Genomic DNA, 18,421 nt, shown 5'->3' with positions numbered 1-18,421 from the left:
ATACATTGAACAATTATTTATTTGCCTTGTGTTCGGCCATGCAGCTTAGAATACGTTGCTGCAGAGCCTTCGCACCCTTTAGATTAATATCTTCATAGTCTGGCAGCAGCTTCTGCATTCGCTGCAGCCATCCGTTAATCTCCGGATACCGTTCCTGGTCTATAGGAACAAGCAACTCCAGTGTAATCAGTGTCGTGTGAATGGATATATCAGCCACGCTTAGTTCATTGCCAACAACGAAGCTGCCCTGATTTAAAAATTGCTCTAACGAGGCATATGCATTGTGACAAAGTTCTAAGGAGCGCGCATTGAACTCAGCCTCGCCACCGTATATATTCCGTGCCACAATATCTTTGATCACCTGAAAGAGCACGCCGTTCTCATAGTGCATGCGATGATCGATGTGTGCACGACGCTTCAAGTCTTTCGAATACAATTGATCATCTTTAGCATACTTGGCCACCATGAAACATATAATTGCATGACTAAGAACAAGCACTTTGAAAACGAGTTTCTTAATTGATCCAGTTTCGTACGCACCTATCCACATAGACCTCTCCGTCTGTGTCCACGAACACGGGAATCTGATGCTGCGGATTGAGCTGTTGAGAGAATTGCATAAGTATGATTGAAAAATATATGTATATAGTGTAAGCTTGTACCTTTAGAAACTCCGGACTCAAGTGCTCCTTTTTGGAAAAGTCAACAGCACTGTTTAAAAAGAAAACAAAAGTGAAAATGATCTAAATAAATACAGTATAAGACTCACATAAGATCTATGTCTAGTCCAATAAGCTTTGCAGTTAGAATGCAGGCCCGTGCAGGAGGACTAAATAGAGCGTAGTACAAAGATGGCTTTTCAGGCATTGTAGACTGCAATAACAGGACGTTTAGCTTTTATTATTGAATAAATTATACTTTTTAGATCAGTTCACACGGTGTTTATTAAAAAAAACTTTTGAAAAAAAATCTGTGCGACCGCACGCCGAACTTTTATAATAAAAAAACGCTAGTAATGGCCACCTCGTTAGTTATTAGTATATTTCTACAACGCGTAGGAAGCCGCGACATTTAAAACAACTGATTTACGTTTTAAAAGATATCTATCTTTTGGGCATTTCTCCCATTGATCAAGCTTACGCTAGGAACACATACATTTGGAAAAATAATTGAAATGACAAAACGACTAATCGAATTATATATATCAATATACATATTGCCTATTTGCCTATTTGTATATCAAAGGTATTATAGCCTATTTCCACTGCATCAAAAAACCTCGTTTTTTCCGTTCAGGTCGAATGTTACGTTCGCCTCATTTAAAAACCCTTAAGAAAAGTCGGTTCGAAACGTAAAAAAAAACTGAGTGACAGTGGAAATAGGCTATTACAGTGTCCCACTATATTATATCATAATTTAATTTTCATTATTACATTAAAAGCATATTTTAATTTAAAAACCAAGTATATATTTATATAATATCTGATAGGTTCAAAAAATAGCATTCAGTATATTCAAGTAGGGCTGCGCAACAGCCGATCAGCTGTTAAGTTTTGCAAATAGCCGGAGCTGCCAACCGGTTAGAAATAAAAACGCAAATTACTGGCAGCGCTTATATCTAGGCGCCAAGTGCTAGCTGAGATTTAAATTTCAATATTGTATTTATTTACGTGTATTTTATTCGTCATTTTGTACTCAATTAATATTAAATGTATACATTAGGTCTTGAAGTTACTAAAGTAAATGATAAATTGTCAAATGTGTTTATGTTTGAAAGTTCAAAAATAGAAAAAACTTTTCGTCGTGCTTAAATTCTTTGGGGCTTGTCGCCTTTTGCTAAATATGTTTATGGCGAGTCAGAAAGTTCAATAACCGAAACTTCTTTTTTATCCACCGGTAATTCTTCTTCATCTGCAAAAAAGAAATTAATTAAAATGAAAAACACTACGAAAATGAAAGATCGAAGTAGAAAATTATAACTAAAACTTAAAAAATTACATTAATATGTAAAAAGTTTCCAAGTGCGTTGCACAACAAATAAAAGACAACCGTTTTTCAAAATATTTAGTTTTAATTGCAGATTAAAATTACTTATAAATAATGTACTTATGTATTAAACCCCTCATGCAATGGTTCCTTGATTTTTGTTTCAAATTATAATCTCGGCAGCACGTTGCTTATATATACAAAGGTTTAATGTGTTTTTTACTTTTGGTCATTGGTAGATCGTGCATACGCATAGCTGGCGTGCCTAAATAAATAATTACAAAGATGAAACAGTATTATACGATATTTTTGCTTTATTATTGAGAGAAATTTACGCGTTACTTATGTTCCAGTTGTGAAATTTGTAAATTTATTTTTATCTTCGTTTTCAAAAAGATAACATACATATGCAGTGTTAAAAATACAACTGACGAACAATGCTCCTTGTTTTTTTATGATAGAAATTGGAAAACAATATTAGAATGCAATTGAGTTAAGCATTCAAGAAATTACGATAACTTAGCATCTAAATTATTCCCGAACATAACTTAAAATTGAAGCGATTCCGATTTTATTTCGTACGTAGTTATCTCTGAATAGGAATTACTGTACGCTTAATAATTAACATTTGATTTATGATTTAATATTAAACTAGTGGGTAATGCATAGGTCTATTTGTTTTTGTTTGTATTGTTCTCTAAAATGATATACTAATACGAAAAAGGGTATGCGGCGTGTACAACCCAATAAATTAAGTAAGTGTTGTTCTATCGTAGTTGTTGTGTGGGTGTTTAATAAAATTAAATCTGGCTAAGAAGCGTAAACTGTGTGAAATGTCTTATATATAAGTATTTATATATATGGGTATGTGTGTTTGTGTTTGTAATCAAATAAAGATAGGCAAAGAAACAGAAACAAAAGTCTACATAGAGAAGAGATGAAATCAATCAAAATATAAATAGATTTTTAAGTTGGAGGCCTCAAAGTTACTAAATATAAAGTATTTAAGCTGTTGACTTTAGGTATAGTAGATGTAGGAACAGTAACAACCGGGCAGCAAGCAACACGTTTCAAGTGCTGCAAGCGAACAACAGACCATTTGTGTATGCGCAACTTCAACAGCAAGAGCAACAGCAATTGCTACTTAACTGCCATTATATTACAGTGCAACAATCTAATTGAATTTGTATATAAAAATATAAATTATATATGAAAAATGTGATGAAAGTGAATTAAATAGCCTCTGAGATTGTGAAATGAGTGTTGTACTCAATAAATGCCAACGGACAGAAATTGGTCGAAAGAGTGAAAGGCAAACCAAAAATCGAAACAAAACAAAACAAAATTATATGTTAAAAAAGTAAACAAAAAGATGGTTTGTGTGTAGGTGTGTGATTTTGTGAGTGAAGTTGTGTGTGTGTGTGTGAGTGAGTGGTGAGTGTTTGTTTACAATTGTTACATTTTCTTCTGTTACAGAAAGAGAAACAAAGAGAGTGAGAGAGACTCTATGGGCCCGCATTTGGATTCTGAGCTGAGGCGGACGCCGTGGCAGCAGCAGCCGCCGCCACTGCAGCCAGATCCAATAGTTGAAAATGCTTTTGATCCGCAACCGCAGCAGCCAGGGATTCCAATAGACTGGCATGAACTGCTGCTGATGGCTGATCTCCAAGCAGCATTTGCTGCTGTTGCTCATGCGTTTCAGGTGACAGCGATGCTCGCAGTGCTTGCTGCTCGGGGGAATCTTTTCATGGAAGCACACAAGGAAGAGAAGAGAATAGAATATACATATATTTTCAATATATATATTTTGAAAAATAGAGAGTAGAGAGAAAGAGTTGGAGAAAGTATAGAAAAATTCACAAGTTATTACTAAAAAACGTTATCATTTTAATTGTATAACACGCGCGATTCAAATTTTGGGCAGAAAACTATCTGTGGAAATTCGCTGTTCATCTGCATTAACTACACATAATTATTGAGAGTACATTGTGTGTATATTTGGTGCTTGACAAAAAATAAATACAGATTACAATAAGAGGAATACAAATTAATTTTAACATAATATGGTAGCAAAAACGACAAAGAATATTGAAAACTATTAATATTGAATTTTGAAATCAGTCAAACGCCCATCATACGATTGTCACAACTTATCCATCTTACTGCAAGTAATATTCACAATAGAGAGATATTGAGTTCGAGTTATATTTTTTAATAACCCAGCAAGACATACCGTGACTGTATTGTTTTGTAAGAAATGCGTGTGTATGGTAGAGGAAGGTTTGTCTTTTTGAAAAGAGCTACGAGAATAAAATAAATTGCATAGTAAAAGGTAATTGGATGTGTTAGTCACCTAAAATTGCACAAGTAGTTGTGATCAAAATCCGCGATTTCACTTACATATACCAGATATGTATTGTAGAAGATGAATTTTCACTATGTTCTCAGATGTTTTCGACCTTATTTAACCCAAATGTTATGAAAAATGCAACGGATAAACTAAGCGAGGAAATAGAACACAGAATGATTTGAGTCTATAGTCTTTTTTTTTTTTTTTTTTTTTTTTTTTTTTTTTTTTTGGAAAGCGGCAGTGTCAAAAACGTGTATGTGGATAAATGTGTATGATGAATGATATATGGATATTGCCTTACGTCTGTGTATAGTTAACCTATTCAGCGATTTCTACATTTTGAACGTTTAAATGTTGCCTGTTTGTTGCTTTACTGCATTCTACAAATATGGATCCAACGTACCAGTTTTTTGCGGCTGCTGCGATGAGGGATAGGCACGTTGAGCGGCGCCAGTACCGTTCGATGTGGAGGTGGCAGCCGCTTGTTTAGCTGGAGGACGCCGTTTGGCCAGCGGCATATCATCATCAGAATCACTTAGGGTAAGGTCAACCTGCATTAAATCATAAAACATTTTAAATGGATACATGGCATTCGTTTTGGTTTTAATAGCATTCAAAACTCACTGTTTCGCTATTGGATGTAGAGGTTGGTTGATCCTCAGGCGCTGGTGACAAATCGGACTTCATCGGCTTGCTGTCATCGATCAGTTCTATACAATTTGAATGAAGTGTAGTAAATATAGTTTGCATAGTAAATTTACTATAAATGTATATAGAATACTAACCAACATCGTCTGATATGACCTCAACCTTGGTTGGTTTTGATGGTGTGTCTAAAATCTGAGTTTCAGTACGCAGCCCTGGTGTGCTCCAAGAGCCGTCTTGATGCAGCTGAATCTCAGTGTCATCGCTCTTCAGCAGCGATGAGCCTAATACCTCTTGGAAATAGCTGTGGACAAGAAAAGCAAATGCATTTACAATTTATACAAATGTGGTGAGATGACATGATAAAAACTTACCCATCGATTACCAAACTGTCATAGATGGCTGGTTTATCGCAAACCGGACAATTCCAGGTGGGCTTGCGCTCGTTCATTTGCAGGTAGAGACTGGCATCAAAGCACTGAAGATGCGAGCAGGTTGAGGCGCGACACGGCAACGACATTTTCATCTTGCCCAATGGACAAATTAGCGATACCTTTAGCATGGTGGTTGCGATTTCACAGTCCGCATCCTCTGTAAGCTTCTCCTTAACTGCAAATTAGAAACATGTAACTCTTGCCCAACAATTTGAATGGAAATGAATTTAACGTACTCAGACCACGTGTGTAATCCGCGTGCTTTACGCCCTTTGTTTTCATGCGATGCAACAATTGTGTGGATGTAAGTTTCTTTACTAAATATACAGCTAGGCAGTAGCTACGAGTGTAGTCCGGGCACCATTGCACCATTATTGTGTTGGTCACTGTGGGCGACAGTTTCACATTGGATGTAACGTTCACCGGGCGTGGCGGACGTTTTGGTTCCACATTTGGGCGATTTGTAGGAATGACATTCTAAAGGGATACCGAAAGTAAAAGAGAGAATGTAAGGAATGTAGTCAAATATACTTACAGGTAGCTGACACATTTTGTTATTAACTTTAACATTAACACTGGGCGGAAAACAGTCCTCTTGGTCACACGATGTCTCGACAAGACAGAAACGGAGCTGCACTTGAATGGCATGCTCAATTTTTGAACTGTTGCGTATGTCGCGATTCGTTGCAATCTCTGTAGCCTGCTGTGGCGTCAGTGTAAAGTAAAAAGGCACCTCTTGCACACGCTGTGTGTTCCGCGGCACTAGCGTCGATGGCTTGATCAGGGTGCCGAGCACATCGTAGAATGCCAGCTTTTTCAGGCGTACATCTGGATGGATGGGCATCTGGCTGTTGATGCTGTGCGTGTGCAGGAATGGCATTAGATTGCCGGGCGCACCGCCAGCGCCCACGGGCATCTGGGCCGGATTGCCAGCACCGCCGGGTGGCACTTGGGCGGCTGCAGCAGCTGCTGCGGCGGCGGCTGCACCGCCAACGAGACTCGCATTATTTTGCTGCACGCCGGGCAGCTGCATGTGCGAGTACATTCTGGTTGGATCTATGTACTGCAGCGTGGCGCTTTGTTCTTGTACGGATAGAGCGTAAACTTCTTGTATCTTGGGTGCGAGCAGGTCCAGATTAGTGCGCAGGAACGATACGATGCGACTTTGCAGATCGGTTTTTCGTCCAGCGAAGGAAATGTTCAGAAACGATAAGATCTTTTGCAGCTCTACGACGCGTAGCATCTGCACCATCTGCTCACATTCCTACAAAACAAAAATGGGGAATTTAAGAGTAAGAGAAAATCTTGGTTAGAGTGTAGGCGGAGGCTGATAAAATAACTGTTTCAAAAAGCACGACGCCGCGTATATACACACAATACACAAACACATTCACACAATCGCTTGTATAGATATGCATACACATGTAGACAATGACAATTCTGTATGCATTACATGTGAGTTTGTACACAAGTATGTGTGTGCGTACATACACCAAACAGTATATAAAACATTAATACATATGTATGTACATACATATGCATTTAATGTAATGAGAATGTACTTTAACTCAACAATTCCAAACTTTGCACACTCCACTAATACCGGCACTACGAGCATCAATTCTTTTGCAAAAAAAAAACGAAAAACCACCGACATAGACATTGTTGAGAGATACGCCGACCGCACAGTGGACACAAAATTGCATGTCCCAAATTGTACATTACCTTGAACGGCACGATAGAAAATGCGATTCAAAGGAAGCGGCATTTTATAATTAGGTTGACCACGTTCTAATACTAATACTATGTTAACAAACTACAAATATCTAAAGATGATATTTAACTAAAATGTTACTTTAATTTCCCCGCATTTATCTTTTTAATCACACAAAATTTGTTGTGTCGGAGGAAATATGGCGGATGCCAGTGTTGTAAAGCATTGAATCCGTTCAACAAATGTTTAACTATTTTGCAATAGGTGGCGCTACAATTCAAAGAATGCCTCCTCACATTGGTCACATTGTTTTTACTTATCAATTGTTTTTTTTATGAATGTAAAAATTTATGTTTTGCTAAACTTTCTAGTGATAAAAGAAACATATTACAGTAGACTTACCTTAAATTTGTTCGCATCAAATGTGTTCACTGCTGTTGGCGCTGAAGATGTCGATTGTTGCTGTGTGGTAGAAGCGGCATTTTCCGCCTGTGTTTGCGAGCGGGTTTTTCGCATTACAATTCCTGTTTTTGTTTATTCCAGCACAAAATTTGCGGGTCTTACGAGTGTGGACACGAAATTTTAGATTCACTTGAATATAAACACTTTCTCAGCATGTTAAAATAATAAAAACTTATAAGAATTTTCCGTAGCGTTAGCGTCTGACTTTTATTATAGATCAATGTGACCGCTTTCTGAAATGTCGAAAATAATCTAAAACAATACTTTGAATTTGTTGAAAGTACAGCATACTTTTGCTTAATAGTAAGGTGGTCACGCATCAACAATTAAAAAATATATATTTTTTTAATTTATGGAATAGTATTTTTTTTTAAATTTCGTTATATTCTGTAAATAAATAAAAAAAACATTTTTTTTTTTTTGGTTTTCTCGCTCATTTATTTCTCATGCATTTCAAATTGTATTTGAACTATTTAAATGTACATTATTGTGTTTAGAATTTATAAATATTTGTGTTTCAACGCGTTATATAAATATTTTCTTAAATTGTGCTTAAATTGCCTTATGTGTAAGATTTAAGAAATATTACTGTTGTTGATGCTGTTGGTTTGCTGTCCACAAAATTGAGTACAATAATTAATAATTGTTAAAATTTCAAATATATTTCTAGTACTATACTTTTAAAAAATTAGCATATTTTATGCATCTCATTCGAGTTTAAACTATTTTCACTGATTGTTATTGAGTTACAGTTTTTGTTTTGTTTTTATTTTCACGGTTCACATAAAATGTTAAAAAAATTACCATCAACTTGAGTGAGAACTTCGGTGAGTTGTACAATATTTCAAAATGTGCAACAATTAAAATTCCTAATTCAAATTACATGCATTTGTGCGTGAAAAATGTTGTAGTTTATGTTTTTTTGTTTGTTTCTTTTTTGTTAGTTGTTTTAAGTTGTTCTTTTTGGTGTGTGCCAACGAATGTTTTGTATAAAGTTGCAATTAGAAATTATAAGTACAATACGTAAAATACATTTAGTTAATATATTTAGCGATATCACCACGATTTGTTGTTATTGTGCTCTTAAAAATCATGTAACAGAAAAGTTTTATATGCTAAATTATTAAATATATATACTCATATATATTTATAAATATAAATATATATAGTATATACATAAATGTTTGTATATGTATATATATATATATAGTATATATGTTATATGCATGTAAATTTAATTAATTATACGTTGTATCGTAAATGCAGTAAAAATACGCTTGCGTCTAAAAAATACATTCCCGTTTCATCATTTCTGTTCATCTTTTTCACGTTTGCTGTGATTGTTGTGTATGTGTGTGTGTTTGCATCTACAATCAAGTCTAATTCTGAATCGTTGCTCTAAGGTGGAATCTACATGATGGGCCAAAAGTTGATGTTCGACTTGTGGTCAAAAAGGTAATTCTATCGGTCTATCATTTGTGAGTGTTTGTGCTCGGATTAGGCAACTGGCGGTGCTTTTGGACAGCGAGGGGTCAATACTCGGTATAAATGCAGTGTAGTGCAGTGCAGAGCGACTCTCAACACAATCAGTCGCCACATGCCTTACAAGGTGCAATATTCCGTTAGAATTGGTATGGATTTCAGCAGCTCATTGATGTTGTGCTGCTCGAGATGCGGCACAAGTTTCTCGGCTGTTTTCAACAGATTTATGCAGTTCTGCAAGTTCTCGACAATCTCTTTCGTCATGCTATCAGATGACTTGGTAATTAACTCGGCCAGCTTAGCGCCCACATTACACTCAATCAATTGATCCTGCAGCCTTTGCGCTTGCTCCGGTTCACCACTCTTCGACAAATACACAACCGAGAGTATACACAGGGCAATCAAAGCTTCGTTCTGCATAACCAGATGCTGGGCCGTCAGCATGCTAACCATGGCTTCCACGGTGCCCTCGTTGGCCAGGAATTCATTTAGACTGCTGCGATCGTAGTCCTGACTGAGTGGAATTTTGTCTGCAATTTGCTCGGCTGGAGCGTCACCCTTGCGTGGAAGAGCATAAGCGATCTTATTGAGATACGCATGCTTAATTAGCCAGGCCATCAGACGAAGTGATTCGCCAGTGACGCCCGCATAGTCGGACGATTTGCTCCAGTGCACCAACTGCTCAATGAGCGTCTTGTTCTTCAGCAGCTCCAAAGCGAGTTTCTCTGCGAAATATAATAGCCATGACTGTCACATGCTGCTGCAACTGCTGTTTAACTTGCACTTACCCTGACCATCTACGGTCATGCGAAGCGTGCCGAGCAGCTTGAAGACAACCGGTGGCTGATGTATTTCCAGCATTGGCAGAATTGTTTGCACCAGACCCGCCTGAATGACAGCATTCTTGTTCGGCTTGGGTATGACGAGATTGCGCAATGCACTAAGCAACGCATGCTGCAGACGCACATCGTCCTTGACGCCATTGTTTTTGGCCAGCACCTGAAGCAGTTTGTTCATCGTCTGTTGTTCCACAAAGTAAATGCAGTGGCTGTCGGTGCGCGCAAAATTGCCCAACGCCAACACTCCGGTGGTCAAGAGATCAATGTCCGTGGAGTCCAGCCAATCGACCATGTTCTTTAGCAACGGCGTCGTGTACAAATAATGCATGGACTCATCTGCAATAAAGAGATTAGATTAAGAGGACAGTCCATAATGCATGTGCGTGCATCAGCTTACCGCCAGTGAGAACGAGCACAATAAGCTCGCAGGCCAATTTCATGAGCGCACGCGCTTCACTGGTGCTGGCCAGCGTCTTGTACTTCTCCAGCAGATTGTAGATGGTTTCGCAGAGTCCATCCTTGGCCAGCAACAGTTTGACTTCGTCACTCTCCGCCTGGTAGTGCAACAGCTCCAGACACATCTCGGCCAAATCCGGATTTGTGGAGGCAGCCAAAATGCGCGACAATTGTATATTCAACTGGGCCTCAAAGTTCAGATCGGCCACATTCTCGGTGAGTATGCTGAGCAGCGGCAATGTGTTTAACAACAGATCCTCATGCTGTTCCACATTGCTGGCGCCGTTGTCAATCATGGCCTGCAGCTTCTGCATAATGCCCAGCTCCATGGCACGCTTCGCCAATCCCTCGCCGCCTAACAGATAATTGGAGAGCAGACCGCCGCGAACTTTGATGAACTGCGGAGCATTGGCGGCATCTTCAATGGTGGCAATGTCAAGCAACTGCAGCAGGACAGCATCGCCCTTAAGATCGAGTATGAGATCACGCGCCTCATCGTTCAGATAGCAAATGTTGCCGAGGGCGCGACATATCTGTATGGGCAGCTCCATGCTGCCATCTTCGGTGGGCACATGACGCAGGCACTCAAGGAAGGCGGCAATGATTTCACGTTTGGTGAACTTCTTGCGTTGTACCTCCGATTTGGTGATTTCGGCAATGCATTTGGCCGCCTCCTTGCGCACATTTGTGTCCTCGGACTGTGTGAGACGCAGAAAGCATTCGGCCAGCTCGTGTTTGTCAAACAGCTTGGGATCCTTTGTGGCCGAGATCTCGCAGAGTAGCGTCGTTGTCGCATCGCCCTGACTCACGCTCGTCGTCTTCAGCTGCTCGATGAGCTCGTCCATTTCGGCTGGAATCACAATAGAGAAAGAAGAGAAAGCACAATGCAAAAAACGATTCGTTAAACGTCCAAATAGTAAACAGTAAATAGTAGTAAACAGCAAACAGAAGTCGTTGCGTCTATTTTTGGCCATTATCTGGGTTAAGTCGAACGACACAATTAAAGGGCGGCGCAATGGCACGCAAGGCACGAGTCTGCCATTTGGGGTTGGGGGCCACATCCTGGCCATTGTTTGCCTTGCAAAATTTATTGCTGACGATTCCGGTTGAGCCCATCTTTTGCCGCCCCATCCCTCACTCAACTAATTCCATTTATTTGCGAATTGTCAGTCAAACGCAATTTACTCAAAAATTATGTGCAAATGCTTTAAGCGTGCCACATTAAATGCTCATTTTGCGCCCAGGACTCCGCTGGAGTCCACGTTCCATTCTCTACCCGTGGCAACAGCCGGACAGTCAATTTGCATAAATTCCCGCAGCTGGCAAAGTCAACGCCAAAAAGAAAAACAATGCCAAAGATGCGCAAAATGAAGCAAAAGTCAAACAACGAGCATTAAATACGCTTCTTTAAATCCTAAATCCTTTCTTAAAAAAAAGAAACTTCGTAATAATTTGAGTAACATAAATTAATAATTTAATATTTGATTCATTTTAATAATATATTTTTTTCTTTCTGTTACTTTCTTTTATGAAATATTCGAATTAAAATTTACTGTTCATATTAACTAGTTCATATTATATTCATAGAAATCCTTTCTTAAAAAAAGGAACTTCATAATAATTTGAGTAACATAAATTGATAATTTCATGTTTGATTCATTTTAAGAAATTAATAAAGTTTACGTTCATCTTTACTTTTCATTACACAATGTTTTGCAATATTCGAATTCAATTAATTGTTCATATTATTTTCATTCAAAAAGATTTGCTGAATTTATATATAAGAAAATGTATGTCAATATTAAATATATTTGTATTTATGTTTATTAAACTATTATTAAAGTTGAAGTATTTTAATATTTTATTATCATATCATCTTGACTTAAACTTGCTCATAGAAAATGTTTAAAGATATGTTTACCTATTTATGATTGTTAAATTAATCACGCTCAGCTTTTTGAGCTTTTCAAGTCTTTTTGAGTTAGTTTATCATGTAGTTTTTTGTGGCATTAATTCAGTGACAGCTCACACACACGCCATATGCCACATGGCACATGCTGCATGCCACAAAAGTCCTTAGCCCTTGGCTCTCTTTAGGACATAAACTGGAAAAGCAAACACATGGCCACAAACCCCTCCTAATGCCATTCTGATAAGCTTTTCTGCTCGGCATCCCATCCAGATCCCAGGGACGAATCGCAAGGCAAAGCAAAGGGCAAGGGCCACAACTCGAGCCGGATCCAAGTTGAAAAGTGGCAAATAGCAACTGGTAACTGCTAACAACAACATCAACAATAACGACGAGAGAACTATATAGAGCGGGCCACATTGAGTCGACTTTGTGGAGCATAAATAATGAATAAAAAGTTGCCGGGGCGAAAGAAAAAAATACAAAACGTAAAGAGAAAAACCCTTCAAGTGGTGCTGCATTTGGCATAGAAACAGCTTCTGTCCTGTGGCTGGGCTGCAACACATTGAAAGCGCGGCAGCGGGAGGGAGGGAGGGAGGTAGGGAAGTGTGCACCACTTGAATGCAGACCACACAGACCATAGAGAAATTGTTGCATTTGTCGCAGAGTCGCGTTGAATGCAATTGGAATTGGACAGTCGCTGGGAACAATAACGATGTAGTTTGGTTGCAGCAGTCTGCTGCTGTTGCCACACAACAACTACATCGCAACAACAACAACATCACATCAAGTATTTGAGTGACAGACATGGCAGGTGCACAGTGCCACTTCCGCCTGGCTACCTCATTCGCTTCCGTCTGCCTTCTGCCTTCATCCTCCTGCCGCGTGCCTCGTGCCACGTGACTCCTTTTATGCGACCGATTCGAACGCTGCCTTTTGCGTGCGTTGGCATTTCATTTGGATTACGGTTTGGGTTTGAGTTAGGAGTAACTGCTGTAACTGGTACTCGTTGGTATTCAGAGTATGCTGCCATGCAATGTGGCAAGTTCGTTAGCTTTTCACCAAGGGGCAAAGCATGCTGTTGCTCTCTCTCTCTCTCCCCCTCCTTTCTGCCATTCCCTTTTCCTCTCGCTGTCTGCCTGTCTACAGGAATTTGAATTTGCCTGACTTCAAATTTGTGGGGCAATTGCTTTTGGGCCATATTTTCCTTTATTTTCCATTTTTATTTTTGTTTTTTTTTTTCTTTGTGTTTGTAGTTTGGTAGTTCTGCGTTGCTGTTGTGGGCGTGTTTGTTGCCCCCTGTTGTTGCATATTGGTTTCATGTGCAATTTTGCGCTGTTGGCAACCCAAAAACTGGGTTAAGCGAACAACAACACACACAACACAACACAACACATCACGTTAAGCGCCTGACAAAACCCAAGGCTTCTTTTGCAAATTATGCCCGAAATAAAACCAGTTGCAAATACATCTAAATATGTATAAAATGCTGTAGTATAATTTTACTTTTTTTAAGTCAAACATTTCTGAACTAAAATAAAAATAGAGTAAGAAAGCTAAACCTTTTGCAAGAAAACCAAAACTACGGTATTATCTTTAAAATATACCGAAATGTATATTTAGTATACAAATAAACTACTATAAAATATATCATAAACTGCAAAATATACCACATTTGTTCCAATTTTTAAGATTTGTATCTAATTACTACCTTCAATTACAAAGACTGCAGTTCTTATTGCATGTACCAAAATTCGAGACGAGTTTTGAAATTACACATGATAAATGTTTTTTAGATTTGCATGGGAGAAAGGGGGCATGTCGAAAATCTAAAACAATCTACATCTGCGTGCATCTTCAGTCAACCATCTCTTATAGTCTCTGAGATCTGGGACAGACAGATAAAGAATATAGTATATACTTCGTAAAAGACTTCTTCTGCCTGTTTCATACATTGTACAATATTATAATACCTTTATACTTTACGGACAGCGGCTATAACTAAATAATAACTTTAATTTATCTCAAAATAAAACAACTTATTTGTTAGTTTAGGATCATTATAGTTTTTGTTTGCAATTCACTGAGAGAAGACTCAGGATCTTTACATACAATTTATTTGTATATTATTTGTATTTGTATTTGTTACATTTTCATAATCAATTCACTAAAACTTGGCATAGATTCAGCACAATTCATTTCTAATTTAGTTGACTTGCTCAGTTCCAAACCTCATTGGCGCCAGGATCGTAATTATCGATAATTAGCGGTTTGTACTTGGCCTGATCGATCTTGACGAGAGCATGACAAGCGGGCGTTGGCATCTTTAGAGCGTGATCCCGCAAGTTGCGATTGTTTGCGTTGCGTGCGCGATTGAGCAACTTATCGCCTGCAAAAGCAACTGGATGAATAACACAGCACAAATACAAACACACACACACAGAGAAAAAAAGAACTGGAATCGAACTCACGCATCTTGCGCTCCTGCTTGCAACTGTACTTCAGATCCGTCAGATACATCTCCTCGATCTGCTCCTCCATGCGCTGCAGTTGCTCCGGCGTTTGTTCGCTGCTCGCAAACTCGGGCGTCACAAAGTAGGGCACTTGATTGATGCTACTCGTCAGCTGCACGCTGTGGGTGCTGCGTGGCGAGATTTGGAGACGAGATTGTGTTTTGTTGATTGCTTTGCTTGGTTGGTTGGGTTGGGCATCATGTGGCACATGCGTTGGCACTCACCTGGTGGGCGTGAAACTAAAGTTCGGCGCTTTGGCCATGTACTGCAGCGTTATAACTATGAACACCACCGAGGCAGCGAGTCCAATGACCAGCTGCTCGGTCTGGTAGAGCGACTGTGACTGCGGCACACGTTGATTCGCTGGCTGATATGATGGACGACGCTGCTGACTGTATTCCTCCTCCGCATCAAATTCCGCCTCCATTTGCTCTGCATACTCTTCCACCTCATCGTCCTCGTCCGCTTCTCCGCTGCTCCAACGTCGCTTTCTCGCACCAAAACAATCGCCAATTACCGTCAGCATATTGTAATCGATGCGCTTCTGATTGTCGGTCAATGTGTCGGCTGCCTCATTGATGCGTTGAAAGGCTTCGTCGGCGCCAGGCGCTCGATTCTTGTCCGGATGCAGACGCAGTGCCAAACGTTTGTAGGCACGCTTCACCTCCGAATAGGTGGCATGATGCGAGATGCGCAACACTTCGTAGTGGCTGCGACAACGCAACACCTTCTGAACCACGTCCAGCATCTCGATGCTAAAGCTGTGTGGCAAAGCATTCGATTTCAGTGTGGGTCCAAATGTCTGATCTGGTGATTCGCCTTTTAGTCGCAGACGCACCAAAATGTTCTTCAGCTCCAGCAATGCCATAACATGGTCTTGATTGCTCTCGCTGTTCTTCTTGCCGCTGGCAAGACCTTTGTTGATCAGGCGCATGGCCAGCTCATAGTTGCCCTCGCTAATCTCAGTTGTGATGCTCCGCAGGTTGGCGGACATTAATGATTTCATGCTGTTGTTGATGTTGTTGTGTTCCTCGTCGTCAGCAGCTTGCGTAAGCAGAAATGTGGACTTGATATACATATGTACTTAACAAAAAACACACAGCTGAAGCAAACTTCAGAACATATAATTTGGGCCAGTTAGCACGACATTAAAGCTGCACGCTCGGTTTAATATAACTTAAACATATAAAAATGTATTTACAAATTTGTAAAAACGAAAATCTAGCAAAGATCTGCTAAGCTTGCTTGGCAGTCAATGTCTCTTATTAATATTATTATTTTAATTCATATTATTTCATTTCAACTATAACAGTTTATTTAGTTGTCACTCCCAAAAGTATGCAATGTTTTGTATTGTGCTGAAGCAAACTCTAATTTTCATCAGGACTTGAACTTCTTGAGCCTTGGCAATTCCACAAAGTGAGTGCTTGGCCCGAAAGTACACACTTTAAGACAAAAAGCCATGATGCTGGCAAAGCTCCAACAAACAAAATCCCAAAAATAAAAAAACACTGACAACACTTCAATCCCAAAAGTATGCTTCAAACTTTGTGCGTCCTTCGGGCAAGTGAAACAAACACTGCCAAAGACGTGTCCTTGTGTCTGTAACTCAAAACTTGAGTTAATTGAAATTAATTTCTATGCCAATTTGAATGGGGACAGAACTCAATTAAAACGCCACCCCCACCCTCCAAAGGACGCTTCATTCAGCCCATAGTCAAGGCCATTAAGTGCAGACCAAAATCTTATTAGCAGTAAAGCAAAAATAAGAAAGGGCAAGAAAACGAAAAATCACAAGTTAACAGAGACGGAGAACGAACGAAGGATAGAGAGAGAGAAAGAGAGAGCTAGGGCCAATAAATTGGGGCATGGGGAAAAACTAGAAAAATTGTGTGTAGGCTAATCTGGGGTAAAGCTGCGTGAAACGAATGCAAAGCCCGAAAATAATAATAATAACAATAAAGAAGAAAAGGCATTCAGTGAAATATTTCTAGCACAGGGTGTTTCTGTAAGCGATATGCCTTATCAGCCACACATTGGGGGGTGGTTGTGGGTTGTGGGTGGCTTGCTTGAAGTGTCGGAGGACGCGAGACACAAAGGACCAATTAAAATCTAAAGTGAGTTTGGGGCGCAGCTGCCGCTTGTGGGCGACACGAAGGCAAAGCGGGTGACGGTGGTGTGTGTTTGTCTCAAATGTGCGCTGGCACGTACAACTTGTGTTTGTTGATGTTGATGTTGTCGCGCCTGTTATTCTTGTTGTTGTTTTCTTCCCTTTTTTGCGCCAAGGGGGTTGCATGTTAGTGTAATGCCGGTAAAGCAGGCGCCTCATGTGCCGCACAGGGGCATATTCATTTATTAATGGGGAGTCGACAGTGTTGTTGGGTTGCTTGGGTGGTTGCTGAAAGGTGGTTGTCAGTTAATGGATCCGAATTGCGGATGAGAAATGGAAATTCTGATTGGAATAGACGTAGGCACAGGGTGTAATATGCAAATGGCGATCTAACCAAGTGTGACCATGTGTAAGCGATCCATGTGTGGCCATCTTTGCTGAACAAGTGCAGACCAAAACATCATTATCAACAACAACAACGAAAGGAAGGAAGAAAGGCAACAAATGAGGGAAAAGCGCGTAAATATTGATTTTTCACACATGACTCCCCGACACAAACGGCAGCCTGCAGCTGCAACACAGCAACGTCTGCAACAGCCTCCGACTGCTGCCACTTTACACAACTTTTGTAGCCGGCAGCAGACAGACATACACTCCAAAAGCACCTGGAGAGTGGTGTCGACAATGTGGGAGGGGGGATGGCAGGTCGGAATCTGTTGTGCATTCAGTGCAGTTCGTAAAATATTAAGACGCACATAAAATGTACACATTCTCATACTTTACTTTAGTTGCCACATTTGATTGCACACACACACACATGGGGAGGTGAACATTACACACAGACACACACAATGACACGCATGAGTTGCATTTGTTTATACTAGGCATAAAATAAACGTGCGTCTAAAACGTTTTTAGATCTGCTTTGTTGCTCGAGTTGAACGCAGCACATGAATTAAGTTCAACATGAATAATTTTATGCTTTTTCTTTTGCTATTTATTACTCACTCGCCATGATTGTTGTTATTTATTGGGTGCTGCCGCCGGGGTTGTTGCTCTGTTCTTCTTCTTCTGCTACTGCTGCTGCGCTTAGCCGCCTTTAGTGTTAGGAGTTTATTCCAATTTGCCTTACGAGAACGCTTTAGAATTACTTATTGGGAGGCACACAAATTAACTTGAATTTAAGGTGACTCAAGTGTTTAAACAATGCAATGTGGGTTAATCACAAAATTGAACACATTTCACAGCATTTGTACGATTGAACATGCAATCTGTTGTCGACCCGCGTTTTTGCACAAAACACCCGCATTGACTGCAGATTCACGAACTATTTTCAATATATAATTAATAAGCGTTCTTTAACTTTTGTATTTTTTGCGTTTTTTCCGACGACCATCTAACCGCGCACCAACAAGACTAGCAGCAGTGTGACCGCAAGCTGTAAACCAAAAATATGTTTAAGAAATTGACTAAATATATACCACCTACACAGGCCAGATCAGAGTGACCGTTCATTTCAGA

The 18,421-nt window shown here is 39.6% G+C and overlaps 4 protein-coding genes across 11 annotated transcripts; all 4 read right to left on the bottom strand.

Moving 5' to 3' along the window:
- Positions 1–13: 13 nt before the first annotated feature.
- Positions 14–959, bottom strand: LOC117566820 (glutathione S-transferase 1). Its single transcript, XM_034246383.2, has 4 exons — positions 770–959; positions 663–711; positions 541–602; positions 14–485 (listed from the first exon to the last, which is right to left on the bottom strand). Exons 1-4 carry the CDS (start codon positions 865–867, stop codon positions 14–16), a joined length of 681 nt encoding a protein of 226 aa, XP_034102274.1. The 5' UTR covers positions 868–959.
- Positions 960–1,673: 714 nt separating this feature from the next.
- Positions 1,674–7,824, bottom strand: LOC117566814 (E3 SUMO-protein ligase PIAS1). Of its 8 annotated transcripts, XM_034246373.2 has the most exons (9): positions 7,532–7,823; positions 5,951–6,679; positions 5,652–5,892; positions 5,356–5,590; positions 5,122–5,285; positions 4,961–5,046; positions 4,740–4,887; positions 4,220–4,286; positions 3,959–4,148 (listed from the first exon to the last, which is right to left on the bottom strand). In XM_034246373.2, exons 1-9 carry the CDS (start codon positions 7,643–7,645, stop codon positions 4,130–4,132), a joined length of 1,803 nt encoding a protein of 600 aa, XP_034102264.1. In that variant the 5' UTR covers positions 7,646–7,823; the 3' UTR covers positions 3,959–4,129. The 8 variants fall into 8 exon arrangements, with proteins under 8 accessions (XP_034102266.1, XP_034102265.1, XP_034102262.1 ...); XM_034246375.2 differs by lacking the exons at positions 3,959–4,148; positions 4,220–4,286 and adding an exon at positions 1,674–1,911; XM_034246374.2 differs by lacking the exons at positions 3,959–4,148; positions 4,220–4,286 and adding an exon at positions 2,109–2,251.
- Positions 7,825–8,314: 490 nt separating this feature from the next.
- Positions 8,315–18,326, bottom strand: LOC117566817 (GTPase-GDP dissociation stimulator vimar). Its single transcript, XM_034246378.2, has 4 exons — positions 17,909–18,326; positions 10,310–11,218; positions 9,862–10,248; positions 8,315–9,798 (listed from the first exon to the last, which is right to left on the bottom strand). Exons 1-4 carry the CDS (start codon positions 17,913–17,915, stop codon positions 9,194–9,196), a joined length of 1,908 nt encoding a protein of 635 aa, XP_034102269.1. The 5' UTR covers positions 17,916–18,326; the 3' UTR covers positions 8,315–9,193.
- On the bottom strand, positions 14,393–15,996 carry LOC117566819 (dnaJ homolog subfamily B member 1). The gene is made up of 3 exons (XM_034246381.2): positions 15,015–15,996; positions 14,749–14,918; positions 14,393–14,666 (listed from the first exon to the last, which is right to left on the bottom strand). Exons 1-3 carry the CDS (start codon positions 15,866–15,868, stop codon positions 14,497–14,499), a joined length of 1,194 nt encoding a protein of 397 aa, XP_034102272.1. The 5' UTR covers positions 15,869–15,996; the 3' UTR covers positions 14,393–14,496.
- Positions 18,327–18,421: the final 95 nt, after the last annotated feature.

The sequence above is a fragment of the Drosophila albomicans genome, chromosome 3 (genome assembly GCF_009650485.2).
Source record: "Drosophila albomicans strain 15112-1751.03 chromosome 3, ASM965048v2, whole genome shotgun sequence".
Lineage (NCBI taxonomy): Eukaryota > Metazoa > Arthropoda > Insecta > Diptera > Drosophilidae > Drosophila > Drosophila albomicans.
Note: the sequence above shows the minus strand (reverse complement) of the source record. Positions and strands in the feature narration are given on the sequence as shown.

Coding starts and splice junctions, on each gene's coding strand:
- LOC117566820 (XM_034246383.2), bottom strand. CDS start 867: ATGCCTGAAAAGCCATCTTTGTACTACGCTCTATTTAGTCCTCCTGCA. Junction 603..662: donor TGAGTCCGGAGTTTCTAAAG/GTACAAGCTTAC, acceptor TTCTCTCAACAG/CTCAATCCGCAGCATCAGAT. Junction 486..540: donor GGAGAGGTCTATGTGGATAG/GTGCGTACGAAA, acceptor GCTTGTTCTTAG/TCATGCAATTATATGTTTCA.
- LOC117566814 (XM_034246371.2), bottom strand. CDS start 7,645: ATGCGAAAAACCCGCTCGCAAACACAGGCGGAAAATGCCGCTTCTACC. Junction 5,893..5,950: donor ACAAAATGTGTCAGCTACCT/GTAAGTATATTT, acceptor GTATCCCTTTAG/AATGTCATTCCTACAAATCG. Junction 5,286..5,355: donor GACAGTTTGGTAATCGATGG/GTAAGTTTTTAT, acceptor TCTTGTCCACAG/CTATTTCCAAGAGGTATTAG.
- LOC117566819 (XM_034246381.2), bottom strand. CDS start 15,868: ATGTATATCAAGTCCACATTTCTGCTTACGCAAGCTGCTGACGACGAG. Junction 14,919..15,014: donor TTTAGTTTCACGCCCACCAG/GTGAGTGCCAAC, acceptor CTCGCCACGCAG/CACCCACAGCGTGCAGCTGA. Junction 14,667..14,748: donor CAAGCAGGAGCGCAAGATGC/GTGAGTTCGATT, acceptor TTGCTTTTGCAG/GCGATAAGTTGCTCAATCGC.
- LOC117566817 (XM_034246378.2), bottom strand. Junction 10,249..10,309: donor TGTGCTCGTTCTCACTGGCG/GTAAGCTGATGC, acceptor TCTTTATTGCAG/ATGAGTCCATGCATTATTTG. Junction 9,799..9,861: donor CATGACCGTAGATGGTCAGG/GTAAGTGCAAGT, acceptor TATATTTCGCAG/AGAAACTCGCTTTGGAGCTG.